General features: G+C 49.7%; 1 protein-coding gene across 1 annotated transcript in view; it reads left to right on the plus strand.

The window, feature by feature from the left end:
• The window catches only part of CUNH16orf96 (chromosome unknown C16orf96 homolog), a 29,046-nt gene that overhangs the window by 13,172 nt on the left and 2,126 nt on the right, over positions 1–13,748 (plus strand). The window contains exons 3-14 of the mRNA XM_085832446.1: positions 403–483; positions 656–742; positions 833–2,348; positions 2,904–2,989; positions 3,286–3,396; positions 5,195–5,269; positions 6,236–6,400; positions 9,411–9,529; positions 9,982–10,044; positions 11,185–11,277; positions 12,332–12,503; positions 12,685–12,778. Coding sequence (XP_085688572.1) covers positions 403–483; positions 656–742; positions 833–2,348; positions 2,904–2,989; positions 3,286–3,396; positions 5,195–5,269; positions 6,236–6,400; positions 9,411–9,529; positions 9,982–10,044; positions 11,185–11,277; positions 12,332–12,503; positions 12,685–12,778 — 2,662 coding nt within the window. The remainder of the gene's footprint in view (positions 1–402; positions 484–655; positions 743–832; positions 2,349–2,903; positions 2,990–3,285; positions 3,397–5,194; positions 5,270–6,235; positions 6,401–9,410; positions 9,530–9,981; positions 10,045–11,184; positions 11,278–12,331; positions 12,504–12,684; positions 12,779–13,748) is intronic.

The raw sequence follows: 13,748 nt of genomic DNA on the forward strand, positions 1-13,748 counted from the left end.
CCCCTCTTGAAGATTCTTTTTTTTGTTGTTGTTGTTTTTGTTTTTCGAGACAGGGTTTCTCTGTATAGCCCTGGCTGTCCTGGAACTCACTTTGTAGACTCAGAAATCAGAACTCAGAAATCCACCTGACTCTGCCTCCCGAGTGCTGGGATTAAAGGCGTGCGCCACCACGCCCGGCTCCTCTTGAAGATTCTTAATGAGCTATCCATTCAGTGTCCTGAAAAATTCAGAGATTGTTAAATACTTTGTAGCCCAACATTTTCCAAACTTTTTTTTATGGAACCCCTTTCTCTCCTGGGAATTCCATCCTTCCATTCCAAACTCTGTTAGCTAATATGGTAAGAAGTAGCCAGGCTGGGATCAGAACCCGTACCCCAGCCTCAGATTCAGTTTCTTGGACAGGTAAACCCACAAAAATTGGAACTTCTCGGTGATGACTTGAAAACACAGAGCCGGAAGTTGGGTGCCCTGCAGCGGGAAGTGGTAAGCTCTTTGGATTCCAGTCTCTTGCCCAGTGCACTAGGGGCTACAGTGAGTTTGGAAGACAGCACATTCCGGGAAGGATTTCAGCGAGCAGGCAAGTCTCCAAGAAGTATCCCATCTCCCACCCTGCCCTACCCTGCCATCCACTCGCTTTCTCCATCCCACTACATAGGTTACCCTCCAGAACAAGGTTCGAGCTGTCCCCCAACCTGAGGAGATGGTGCTCTGGAGTGGCCTCCATGAGGCCATGTTCAGTCCAGTGAGCGGAAAAGGAAGCCTGGGATACCGGGGGGGGGGGGGGGGCGGGGGGGAGGGAGCAGACCAACGAGCTCGGACCTTTCCCCTGCAGGAACAGCAGAAGCTGGAAGTGGAGCCGTCCGGAGTCTGGCAGAGCATGGTCTCTCTGCCAGGGTCTCTTTTGGAGCAGCCTGAGGATGCTGGCTACATCCATATCCCCATCCACAGTGCCACCCCTGTGCCCACCATGGTACAGTTAGGAACCACAGGAGCCCTCAGAGAGGACGATCTCACTCGAGCTGTAGAACTTGCTGACTCCCAGAGGCCAGAGTGGGCTCAGGCCTCTGTGTCTCAGACACAGAGTCTGAGACAGACTGCCCCTTTCCCTGGCCCTGGCCCTGTCCTTGGCCCTGTCCCTGGCCCTGTCCTTGGCCCTGGCCCTGTCCCTGTCCCTGGCCCTGGCCCTGGCCCTGGCCCTGGTCCTGGCCCTGGCCCTGGCCTTGTCCCTGTCCCTGGCCCTGTCCCTGGTTTTGTGCCTGGGCCTGATTTCATGCCAGTCTATGGGCCTAGACTTGGAATGGCTACCCCAAGCGCATGGGCCTTACCAAGAGGCTTGGCTAGGGGTAACTTTTGGCCTATATGGGGTATAGGTCCCTACCAGCCTGGCCAAGGTCCACTTCGGCCTATGGGCCCGATGCCCAGGGTTCCCTTCCCAGCCATGGGAAGTGACATATCATGGACTCAGCCACTGCCACAAGGGACCCAGTGGTACCCAGATATTGAAGAAAGAGGGCCTGAGTATGAGGAACAATACCCGGAAGGCTATCAGGAGGAGATGCCCATGGATGAGGCTCCCCAGGAAGAGATGGCTGTGTATGGGGCTCTTGAGGAAGAGATCCCTACGGAAGGGGCTCCCCAGGATGGGATTCCCAAGGGAAGAGCTCGGGAGAGGATTTCCAAGGAAAAGGTCCCCAAGTACAGAACCCCCAAGGAGAGGGTTTCCTATCACAAAGCCTCCAAGGATGTGAACGCCGAAGACTCAGACACCAAAGATGAGGCTCCTGAAGTCAAAGTCCTCAAAAAGGTGGTCTACAAAGACAGACCTCAGAAAGACAAGGCCCAGGAACCACGCCGTAAGGGCCCTTCATCTGCCATAAAGAAGCTGAGGTCTGCTGTTGCCACAGCTGCAGCAGCTGCGGCCGCCTACGCAGCCCATGCAAACTCAGCTGCCCAGCTTGCCAAAGATGCGGTAAAGGCCATCCAGGACGTTCCTGCGAACCAGATGGCTACCAAGGCAGCATTAATTGCATCATCAGGGCCTTTAGGGGCCTTTGCAGATTTCCTGGGTGCAGGATTTGACCATGGGGCCACTTCCAACATACCCTTCGTTGAGGGTGAGGTGGAAGAGTTTCCTGAAGAGTTTGCAGCACCCTTTAACCCCTTCACATCCAAACCAGTCCTGTCCCAGGCCATGATAAATGCCATGCAGGCTACGAGTCCTGAAGAGAAGAAAAAGGCTGTGCAGTACTCCATGAGTCACATTGCCCAGATGCCCAGCAGACATAACTCCCTGAAAGAAGAGTTTACAAATCTGTCAACCACCTTAAACCAACGCTTAAATTACTTAGGTAGGCCTGGCCAATCTGGGGAGGGCAGCAGAGGCTTTGATCCTCCCTGTAGCCGCCTCCTCAGGCTTCCTCCACAAACTGTTTTCAAACATTAGCCACTCATTCCTTTGGCCACTAATTCCTTAGTCAATTTCTCTCCCTCCCTTCTCCCTTTATCTCTCTCTCTCTCTCTCTCTCTCTCTCTCTCTCTCTCTCTCTCTCTCTCTCTCTCTCTCTCTCTCTCTCTCCCCTCTCTTTCTCTAAGGCAGGGTTTTTCTGGAAGCCCTAGCTGTCCTGGAACTCACTCTGTAGACCAGGCTGGCTTCATACTCAGAGATCTGCCTGCTTTTTCCTCTGAGCGCTAAGATTAAAAGCATGCACTACCATGCTTGGTTCACAAAAGAATTTCTTTTGTGAATTTCTTAAAAACTGTAATAGAAAATCTATCATTCTCTTTAAGTGCCCCCAGACTTCCTCACTGTCTTCCTTTGGGACATGGGCATAAACATGGGAGCTCTCTCCAGTCACGTTCCTCCGTCATTCCTTTTAACAGCTGGTCCCTCTTTTCACTTTCAGCTAACATGGGAAGCTCTGGCGTGCTTGGTAACACAGTAAATGTGCTGGAAGAAAAGATTATTAACCTCCAGAAGGCCAGGCTGCAGGTCAGTGTCGTGATCACAGAGGGGCTTTTAAGAAGATGGTGGCTTGGCTTGAGCTAGGATCCAGCCTCCTGTCACCCTCCCAGTAAGGCTCTGAAGAAGTGCTTGGGGTGGCACAGCAGCTGCATCCATGCAGAGTTAATCTGCGGACTCTGTTGTCTCTGTCAATAAGTATCTCCTGTGCTGTCAGATGTCAGACTGTGTACACGGGCCTGCTATCTCTTCTTGGTCTCAGGACCCTTCCACTTGTAGCAATATCAGAAGCAGAGGCCTTGGATGTCACTGTCTCTCCTGTTTAGGAAGAAGAGCTGGAGAGAGTTTGGGGCCACCAGATAGATACGATGAAGAGTCACTACATGGTGCTGGACAGGGCAGTGGAAAGGCTCCAGATTCGCATGGATGACTTGAAGGTTCGGAGGTCTGAAGACCAAGAGGGAGGCCCAGGAGAACTGCTCCTTGGGACTGCGAGACCATCCTCTAAGGGGCTACAAAATACAGGGGAACTAGACAACATTTTATTCTGCATAAATTATACTTCAATTAAAAATAAATCCCAGGGGCTGGAGGGAGTTAAGAGCACTGGTTCTTGCAGAGCACCTGGCTTTTGGTCCCAACATCCACACGGCAGCTTAAAACTTTAACTCCAAAGTTGGGCAGTGGTGACACACAGTTTTAATCCTAGCACACAGGAGACAGAGACAGTGGATCTCTGTGAGTTTGAGGCCAGGCTGGTCTATAGATCTAGTTCCAGGACAGCTGGGGCTACACAAAGAAACCCTGTCCAAAATCAAACCAAAACCCATACACACAAGCACCTGAGCCTCAGGGGATTTGGTGCCCTCTCCTGGGTCCCATGAGCACCGTGCATTCTGTGGTACTCATTCATACACGCAGCTAAAACATTTATATACATAATTTGTTTTTAAAGAATCACCCATATGTAAAGGGCTTGGACAGTGTCCAATCTTGAGAGCCTTTGTGTCATCAACCTGAGGGTAGAAGGACAGATTTAAGGCTTAGTGACATTTGCTGAAGGGATCAGTGAGTGGATAAGGGGCTTTCTTGCACCAACAGTTATGTTCATAACATTTTCCCTGAACCAGTTCTTCTTCCCTCGGGGTTGAGAAGAGAACCTAGGGCCTCATGCATCCTAGGCAAGCAGGCTAGTGCTGGGCCAGAGAAAGCAACTGAGAGGCCAAACTGGGGGCTTTTTTTTGCCACACCCACCTCTCTTGTTGGTGACCTTGGAAAACCATCTGGGGACAAGATGGATGTGGTAATGACTTGACGTGAATTACAGTTGAGGATAACTTCAAATAACATAAGAATCCCCAAGTAACCTACTTAAGATACAGATGTATTTATCTTTCACATTAAAAAATTCAAGCAATTGGTTTAGAACTGGTAGGGTGTTTGTTGGTGTTGCAGATACAAGCTCCAGTTTCTAGTTCTTTGTCATCTCTTGGACCATCATGGCTGGTCTCTGATCATTAACTCTTATGTTCAAGCCAGTGGCAAAGAGGGTAGGGGATGGACATGAGGTGAGGTCGTAAGTGCTTGCCTAGCATCCACAGAACCCTGAGCTCCATCCTTAGCACTACTAGGACACAGGGAGGGTGGGTGAAGAAGGTTAACCATACCCACTGACCACTATTTACATCCCAGTCAGAATAAATGCAAGACAGGCTGAAGACAGGCTGCAGTCCTCAACTGTGTAGCTAAGTTGGAAGTTTTTCCTATGGGTAAGGGAGACCAGAAGTGAAGAGAGAAGCCAATGTGAGACTTGAGAGAAAAAGTGATGCTAGGCTCTGGGGACAAGGGAGGCTCTTCCCAAGCAAGCAAGCAAGCAAGCAAGCTGCTGTTCCTGTCATGGGGATAGGTTAGTAGGGGACAAGCCAGCACTAACAGAGGATTTCGTGAAATTATGTGTGGTCTGTGACTAGTGGGCCCTCTTGTAGATCAGATAAGGTGAACTGACCTTCAACACCTACGGAAGTGAATCACTAGCCCTGGTCTGTGCTGCTTTGAGGTTGACACCATCTCTGAGGATCAGCTTGTCCCTTGCTCTTGCCCTCTCCTGTTCCTGCTGCCTGTGAGCCTTCTAATAGTCCCACCCACTTCTTGTCCACATGGCAAAGTTGGAAGCACAGAGTAGACGCTACCCTCGAGGTCACGACAAAGGCTGACTTGCCTGTGTTCTGTTCTTAGATCCTCAAGGCAGAAATCGAAAGGCTGGACCTGGTTAAGGCAGATAAAAATGTGATGGATCTGGAGCTGAATGAAGTAAGCTGAGACCTCCTTCCAGCCCCGATTTCCTCTCCCTGCCAATCCCCAGCCTCTGATTTGCCAACCAAGGGAGCAGAAGCACCCAGGCAAAGGCGGCAGGAGCGCTCACTCGGCCTTTATTCACTCAGGAAATCCCAGTCCTCTCAAAAGTTACCCACCCACTCCTCTTTTCCTTGACTGGAGATTGGTGACACTATTGTTTTAAAAATCAGAAAAAAAAAAAAAAAAAAAAAAAAAAGAAAAAGAAAAAAAGCCGGGCGTGGTGGCGCACGCCTTTAATCCCAGCACTCGGGAGGCAGAGGCAGGCGGATTTCTGAGTTCGAGGCCAGCCTGGTCTACAAAGTGAGTTCCAGGACAGCCAGGGCTACACAGAGAAACCCTGTCTCGAAAAAAAAAAAAAATAAAATAAAATAAAAATCAGGCGTCGGGTCAGGTGTGGAGACACACGCCACTTGGGAGGTAGAGGCAGGTAGATTCTGTGAGTTTAAAGCCAGCCTAGTCTACAAAATGAGTCCCAGGCTGGCCAGGGCTCCATAGCAAGATCCAGTCTCAAAAAAAAAAAAAAAAAAAAAACAATAAAATAAAATAAAATCAGGTATCAATCAGTCTGGGGATGTAGTGCAACTGGTCTTGTGCCTTCCTGGCATTCATGAAGGCCTGGGTTCAATCCCCAGCATCACATGAACTGTGCATAGTGACAGGTACCCACAATTCTACCACAGAAAGCAGAAGAATCAGAAATTCAAGGTCACCCTGGACTATGGGATACATGAGACTCTGTCTTAAAAAAAAAATCACATGTCAACTTTCCTGTTTGGCTCAGATCCCACAGCTGTGTTTGAGGCAGTATAGAAATGAACACTGAACTTAAGCCAAGGCTGTACATTCATGGCCCTCAGCTAGAGAAACTGACCCGGGTCTCACCTCCCAGCAGTCTTGCTGCCCTGGATGCCCTCTCCCTAGAAAGCTAACAGGGATGCACTGGCAAGCAAGGCAAACCGAGTGGACTTGGAGACGGTGGCGATGGAGCTGAATGAGATGATTCACAGCATGCTCTTGAAGATCACAAACTACGAGTCTGACTGGAAGAAGGCTCTGAAACATCTCAGGAAGGACCTGAACACCAAGGTGAGCCTGTATTAGTTAGCATTTGCTACTTAACAAAATGTCCCAGAGCTTAGCAGCCTCAAAGAGCAAATACTGATGGACCTTTGACTCACAAGGTCAGATAAACGTGTCATTCCTGGCTGTATTATCTGAATGAGCTATATGAAGCCACTTCAAAGACTGTACCCTCATGTGACTGTTGGAAAAAAGTTTCAGTTTCTCATTTAATGACTCCTTCTTAGGGCCAATTAAGGGGCCTTATAACATGGCAGCCAACTTCCCCTGACACATACACATGCACACACACACACACACACACAGACACCCAGTGACCCAAGACAGTAAGAAGAATGTACAGTGTCTTTTGCTACACAGCTGTCTAAGTCACTCGCATCATTCTGTATTAGCCTCTTGGCTATACAAGCTGATCCCATTCAATGCCAGGAGACACTGGCTCCAATGGTGAGTCACAGCCACATCTGGAGCCATGTTGGAGGCTGACTTCAAGAATGCTTGGGGTGGTGCAAGAAAATTGGTAGGCTGGGGCTGAAGGTGGCTTTCTCCATGCCTGTCATTTGTTCATTTATCATTCAGTGACTACCTTGGGAATGTAGACAGAGAGTCCCAGCCCCTGTGCTCCTTGCTGGGTAAGCAGTGAGCCAAGCAGATGGGGACACTGTCTTTGTGGAGACATGTTCATCAAAGAAAGGATCCAAATGAATGCAAAGTCACAACCCCATAGCATCCACAGATCAGGCAACCCACGTTTCTCTTGCTGACGTGGAGCTGATTCTAAAGCTGGACTGGTAATGTGACCCAAGCAGGAATTATCTTATAACTCACTGTACTTGGGATGTGGGTGGAGCGGTGCACACCTGTAATCCCAGCACTCAGGAGGATTACAAGTTCAAGTCCAGTCTAGGCTACGGAGTCTGAAGGTGAGCTGAGGTAATATAGCAACATCTTGTCTTACAGGGAAAACAAATTGGGATCCAGAATAGTCAAATCCTAAAGACAGAAAGTAGGCCAGTGATTGCCAGGGGCTGAGGATTTAGGAAGAAATAGGGGTGACTGATAATGGAGTTTCTTTGGAGAATGGTGTTCTAAAGTGGATTGTGAAGTCTGATGTGGAAGTATAAGACTGCAATTTCAGCCCTTCTGATGCTAAGGCAGGAAGATTGTGGGCTCCAGGCCAGACTCGGCTTCATAGTGAAGCAGTGCCTCAAAAGAAATAATCATCCGTCGCCGGGCGTGGTGGCACACACACCTTTAATCCCAGCACTCGGGAGGCAGAGGCAGGCGGATTTCTGAGTTCGAGGCCAGCCTGGTCTACAGAGTGAGTTCCATGACAGCCAGGGCTACACAGAGAAACCCTGTCTCGAAAAAAAACAAAAAAGAAAAAAGAAAAGAAAAGGAAAGAAAAGAAAAGAAAAAGAAGGAAGGAAGGAAGGAAGGAAGGAAGGAAGGAAGGAAGGAAGGAAAAGGAAGGAAGGAAGGAAAAGGAAGGAAGAAAGGAAGAAAGAAAGGAAGGAAGAAAGAAAGAAAGAAAGAAAGAAAGAAAGAAAGAAAGAAAGAAAGAAAGAAAGAAAGAAAGAGAGAGAAAGAAAAGAAAGAATCAAAATCCACTCCTAACCGGTCCCACCCTCAACAGCCATGCTGGGCAGGGGCAGGGAGAGCTGGCCTGGCCCCTTGCAAGCTGCAGAATTGGGTGAACTAGCCCAGGCAGTACTAGAGAGCTTGCCCTGGTAGTGCAGGAGAGTTGGTGTGCTGACCAGCTCAGCTACCACCCAGGCCCAGACAGAGTTGGCCCCCTCAACATTCCCCATCTATGAACTGTGTAACATGTAACATTGCAGCTTCCACGTTTAGATTTTTTTGTTTTGTTATTTATTAATTTTTAAATTTTCTTTAGGGGAGATGAAGACTGTGAGGGTGGAGGGCAGAGATGAGGGGACAGGGAGGTGAATGGGACTGAGCACATGATGTGAAGCATACAAAAAAACCCCAAAACAACCAAAACTCTGTTTTAAAAGAGAAAAAATAAATTTGCCAGACATTGTGGTGCATGCCTTTAATCTTTTAATGTCTTTAATCTCACTAAAGAGATAGAGGCAAATGGATCTGTGCTCTCTCTTTCTCTCTCTGTCTCTCTCTCCTGTCTCAGTAGTAGTAGTAGTAATATTTGATTGTGATGTTTCCATACTGTATTAGTCAGGGTTCTCTAGAGTCGCAGAACTTGTGGGTAGTCTCTATAGAGTAAGGGAATTTGTTGATGATTTACAGTCTGTAGTCTGACTCCCAACAATGGTCAGCAGCAGCTGTGAATGGAAGTCCAAGGATCTAGCAGTTACTCAGTCCCACAGGGCAAGCAGGCAAAAAGAGTGAATCTTCCTTCTTCCAATGTCCTTATATGGTCTCCAGCAGAAGGTGTAGCCCAGATTAAAGGTGTGTGCCACCACACCTTTAATCCCAGGTGACCTTGAATTTGAGATCTCCCTGCCTTAATATTCTGGAATCCATAGCCACTATGCCTCAAGATCTCCATGCCAAGATCCAGGTCAGAAATTTATATCTCCCAGCCTCCAGATTAGGATCACTGGTGAGCCTTCCAATTCTGGATTGTAGTTCATCCCAGATATAGTCAAGCTGACAACCAGGAATAGCCACTACACATACTTTGTGAGTCTATTAAAGGAACTGTCCACTTTACAGCAAACCTTCCATAAATATTTATCAGATGTGTTAAAGTCAGGGCATGGTGTTCACTGGAGAAATAGTTTTCCAGCCTCCAACCCTGCAGTTGAGCAGAACAGTGGGTTTGGAGGCAGGAATTAATGTCATTTCTTGCAATGGCCACTGGAAATCTCACCTTGTAACTTCCCTGTGCCAAGAGCACCCACAAAGCCATGAGGTAAATGGTTTTCCTGAGTTGGGACTCCTTGATGTCTTTCTCTTACTCTGTGTATGACTGACTCGCAGGCTGTTCAGGTGAGCTCACTGACTGTGCTTCTGTCTTCCCTGTGATTGGCAGCTAGTCCAGAGCGATCTGAATAGCCTGAAGAAGGACGTAGAAGAGGTCTGGAAGGTGGTCCGGAAGCTTCTGCTAGAAGGTCTCCGATTCGACCCAGACAGCGCTGCAGGCTTTAAGAAGTGAGTTCACCAAGGGTGGTACTGCTGATGCTCCTGCCAATAGAGGAAAGCCTAGAATTCCAGATCTCAGACATGGGGATGGGGGCAGGGAGGGAGGGATGGAGCAGAGCGCTTCTAGCCTTCTCTTCAGATGAGGAAACTGAGGCTCAGAGAGGGGAAGGGAACCAGGACAAGCCTACACATTTGGCAGACCTATCTGAACAACGAGGCCCAGTGATTCCTGTCCCCAGGCAGGCAGGCTTGTCATCGGGTTCCACATACCTCCCTCCGCCAAGGACATTTTTTAAAAAATAGATGTGATATGCCAGTCTGAGCCTTCGGTGGGTGGGAAACCAAAGCGCTCTGTCCCGGGGCCACAGGCACAAACAAAGGGGATTAAGGGACTTTAAGCTCACCTCACCCCCTGCCCGGGGCTCTGTTAAACCCTGGCCACTGACTTCCTTGTCCTCCAGGAAATTGTTCGAGAGGGTAAAGTGCATTTCCTGCGACAGGCCCGTAGAGATGATGACTGGCCCGTGAGTACCGCCGGCAGAGGGCGTCCTCCAGATTTGCAGGGTCCAGCATACAGTGCAGGTCCCGGGTGTGCTTTTCTACTGTAGTCACCTATAAACACCCTGACACTGCCCTGCAGGCCTCAAGCACATACAGCTGTTCCATATGCAAATGTACACACCTGCCCATGTATATACCCATCTGTCTACGCCATTCTATAGCCACCACCGCCTGTTCCACCTCTGTGGTTCTCTAGATGGGGGATGTCTGTCCTCTCACCTTTAACGCTGTCAGTGCTTCATTCCAGAGACTAAGGGAAATTATATAAACATGGAGAAATATTGGAAGGATATGAATGTCCAGGTCTATCCCTGGTCATGAGGCTTGTTCCTTGGTGCCTTCCTGTGTTTTATAAAATGCTAACCAATGTCTCTCTGAGCACGCATCATTTCGGCTTTCCATCTATATGTAAGGAAACTTCTGCATGTGTTTAACCACATAGCTCAGAGAGGTGGAGTGGGCCTAGCTCCTTGGAAGGCTGTTCTGAGTTTCCTTATTTTTGTTTCCTTTTGGAGGCAAAATACACAGGATACAACCTTAGCCATCTGAAGGAAGGTGCCACAGTTACAAGTCCATGACGTACAGCTGCCATGCTCTCGCATGCCTGTGCCTTTCACCAGGCCCCTTCCGAGTAGTGCCTCCCCTCCACGTACCCAAGCTCCTGGCAAACACCTACCTGCAACATATCTCTAGGAGCCCCTTCCTTTAGTTTTCAACTACTATTTACTTACTTACTTATTACTGGAGACAAGGCCTTTCTATATAGCCAAAGATAGCCTTAACCTTGAACTCAGTTTGTACTAATAGTTTAGGCTAACTTTGAACTTGCTACCCTCCTGCCTCAGTCTCCCAAGTGCTGAGATTGTACAGGTGCACCACCACCCCTGGCTTGGTTTTGACTTCATATCCAGAATGGTGTTTCTATCTTCCCCCAGTGGTCAGAAGTCCTGCAGGGTTTGTTTGTGGGCTTTGGGCTGTGAGCTGCAGAGCTCCAGTTTGGGAGGGGGAAGAGTACTCCACTTCCTCTCTCCAGGCCTGGGAGCCTGGGGCCCTCTGTTGGCCGTGGGCACCTCTCACAGCTCTGGTTTGCTCTGCCTCTGCAGACAGCTGATCACCATCCGCAACACCCATGGGCTGCCCCGAATAAGGCCAGCCAGTGCCAACAGCTATGAGTATCTGCAGCGGCAGCTGATAAGGTGAGGGTTATGTCCACCCCACTCTCTAAGAGAGCCAAGACCCCTGTCCTGGAGAAACTTTCCTTCAATGCGGGCACCAATGAGGGCCCAGGATGCCCGTCTGGGAGGTTGTGGTGTGGCTGATAAGGCAGTGGAAGAGAGGAACCAACATTTGTGTTGGCATCTACTGTGACCTGGAACTTAACTGGGCCCTGTCGCAGAGGCATACTGTGCCAGCTACTCACAAGACGGAGGCAAACGTATCATAAGGGCTTCATAGGCTTCAGTGTAAAACCTGCGTCAAAGTAAAAACAAAAGCGATAGCGATAGCGTTTTTCCGGCATGCACAGGGCCCTGGATGAATCCCTAGCACTGCTGAATGAATGGGCATTTGCAAATAGGAGGGCTTCTCCTTAAGTCTTATGAGCCCTGGAATCCAGGGTTACCATGCTTGTTTCCTATGGGTGAATAATTGGAGGATCCTCTGGGAACCCTTGCTGAAACTTTGTTGGGTCACAGGGCTTCCTGGGGAAGTGCCTTCTATTATCATCCCACTTCACAGTTGAACAGAGACTGAGACTCAGACTATGTGACCTTCCCAAGGCCACAGCCAGCGAGTGGCTGGGGATTCTTACCTGCTATCACTTTTCTCACTTGGCCTAGCCAGCTGCCATCTCCTTCATCCTTGGGTGGCAGGGGTCCTTCCAGGGCCTATGTGAGCTTCCAGCCAGGGGTGAGGCCAGGTCGGCGGAGTGAACAACTAAGTGGTAGTCAGCACCAGCGTTAGGAAGGAAACCACCTATGCTGGCTCTCATACTGTGCCTGACGGCTGGAGTCCAGGTCAGAGCGTGCATGTGCATGGCAAGGCCAGAGCAGGCCTGCAGGTGTGGTTGGTTCAGGGAAGCGAGTATAGATTATCTCTCTCCCAGAACTATCCATGTCTGTATTGGTTCACCATCCCCCAGGCCTGCCTGCCATTCTGCCCATCTTCCTTGATACTATCCAGAGCCCTGTGCATGTCTCCTCTGTGGTAGAGGGGGTCTCCATGTGGCTGCTGATCTTCTGCCCTGTCCAGGGAACAACAGCAGCAGCTGCATTTCCAGAACTTTGGAGTCCATGAGGAGGGTCAGGGCTTCCAGAAGGACTGGGGTGATGGGCCCCGAAATGAGAACATCTTGAAGCACAAGTCACATGACCTGTCAACACTTTATCCTTATGGGGACCCTGAGCTGATGAACTATGACACTGTGAGTCTGGCTGTGTCCCCTCCCAGAGGCTGGATACCAGCATACCCAGCCCCAGATGTGAGATGAAGCTCTGATCTTTGGGTACCTTGAGGAAGCTGTGCTCTGGCTCTGGGCATTTGTGTGCTTCAAGGAAAGGGGATGGCAATGGAGACCCTGACTTGGGACCTGGGCCATCCCACAGGCTGAGGTGGACATCTTGGGGGTAGACGGAGTTCTGTACAAAGGCCGAATGAGCAGCCAGTTTGGGACTCGGACTGGGGAGAAGGACATTGCAGGTAAGCACTGGTGTTTCCTGGGATTCCCGCTGTGGGACTTGACTGTGCTGGTCAGAACAAGGGGTTGCTGGTGGACTCAGGGCTGGTCTTGCCCTTGGCTGGACACTGGTAAAGACTGGCAGAGGGGGTGGGGATGCTAGGCTGGTAATGAGAGCTGTGCCGGGCAAAGCTGGTCCACAGAGATCAACTAGACAGCTCCTTGAACACCTTCAAAAAAGGAACAGGAGTTAGTTGGTGAAGGGGCAGAGAGGGAGGGGTGTGGTCCAGGTTGGGGGAATAGTAGGTTCAAAGGTCCTGTGGTAGGATGGGTAGGAAGAGATGAATCTTCTTGGAGCATAAACACTAGGGTAAGGGTAAAGACCCGTGAACAGGGCCAGACCCAGGAGGCCAAGGTCAGACCAGTAAGAGACCCCAACCTAAGCCGGGCGTGGTGGCGCACGCCTTTAATCCCAGCACTGGGGAGGCAGAGGCAGGCGGATTTCTGAGTTCGAGGCCAGCCTGGTCTACAAAGTGAGTTCCAGGACAGCCAGGGCTACACAGAGAAACCCTGTCTCGAAAAAACCAAAAAAAAAAAAAAAGAGAGAGACCCCAACCTTTTTGCACTTTGAATTGGTTGTTATGGTTACCCTGGAGTCTAAGACCTGGAAATTATTGATTTCACCACTGGTTGTATAATAAAGCAAACAAAAACGGAGCTTCTCTGCACACCCTGGAGATGTTTTCCTCTGGGAAGAGGATGTCTAAAGCAGCTCTTACATCAGGAATGACACGGGATCCTTAGGGCATCTAACCCATAGTAACCCCATGGGCTGCCCATGGACCAGAGCACTGAGTCCAGACATGCAGAGGAGGTAAGATTTGGCCGTACTGCTATGGCAGACTGAGGATACACCCCATGGCAGCTGCCAGAGCTAACCACCACAGCCCAGGGCCCAAAACCGCAGGACAGTTTTCCCAGCTCTGAAGACTG

The sequence above is a fragment of the Mus caroli genome, unplaced genomic scaffold (genome assembly GCF_978045245.1).
Source record: "Mus caroli unplaced genomic scaffold, Mus_caroli_1 scaffold_17, whole genome shotgun sequence".
Taxonomy (NCBI): Eukaryota; Metazoa; Chordata; class Mammalia; order Rodentia; family Muridae; genus Mus; species Mus caroli.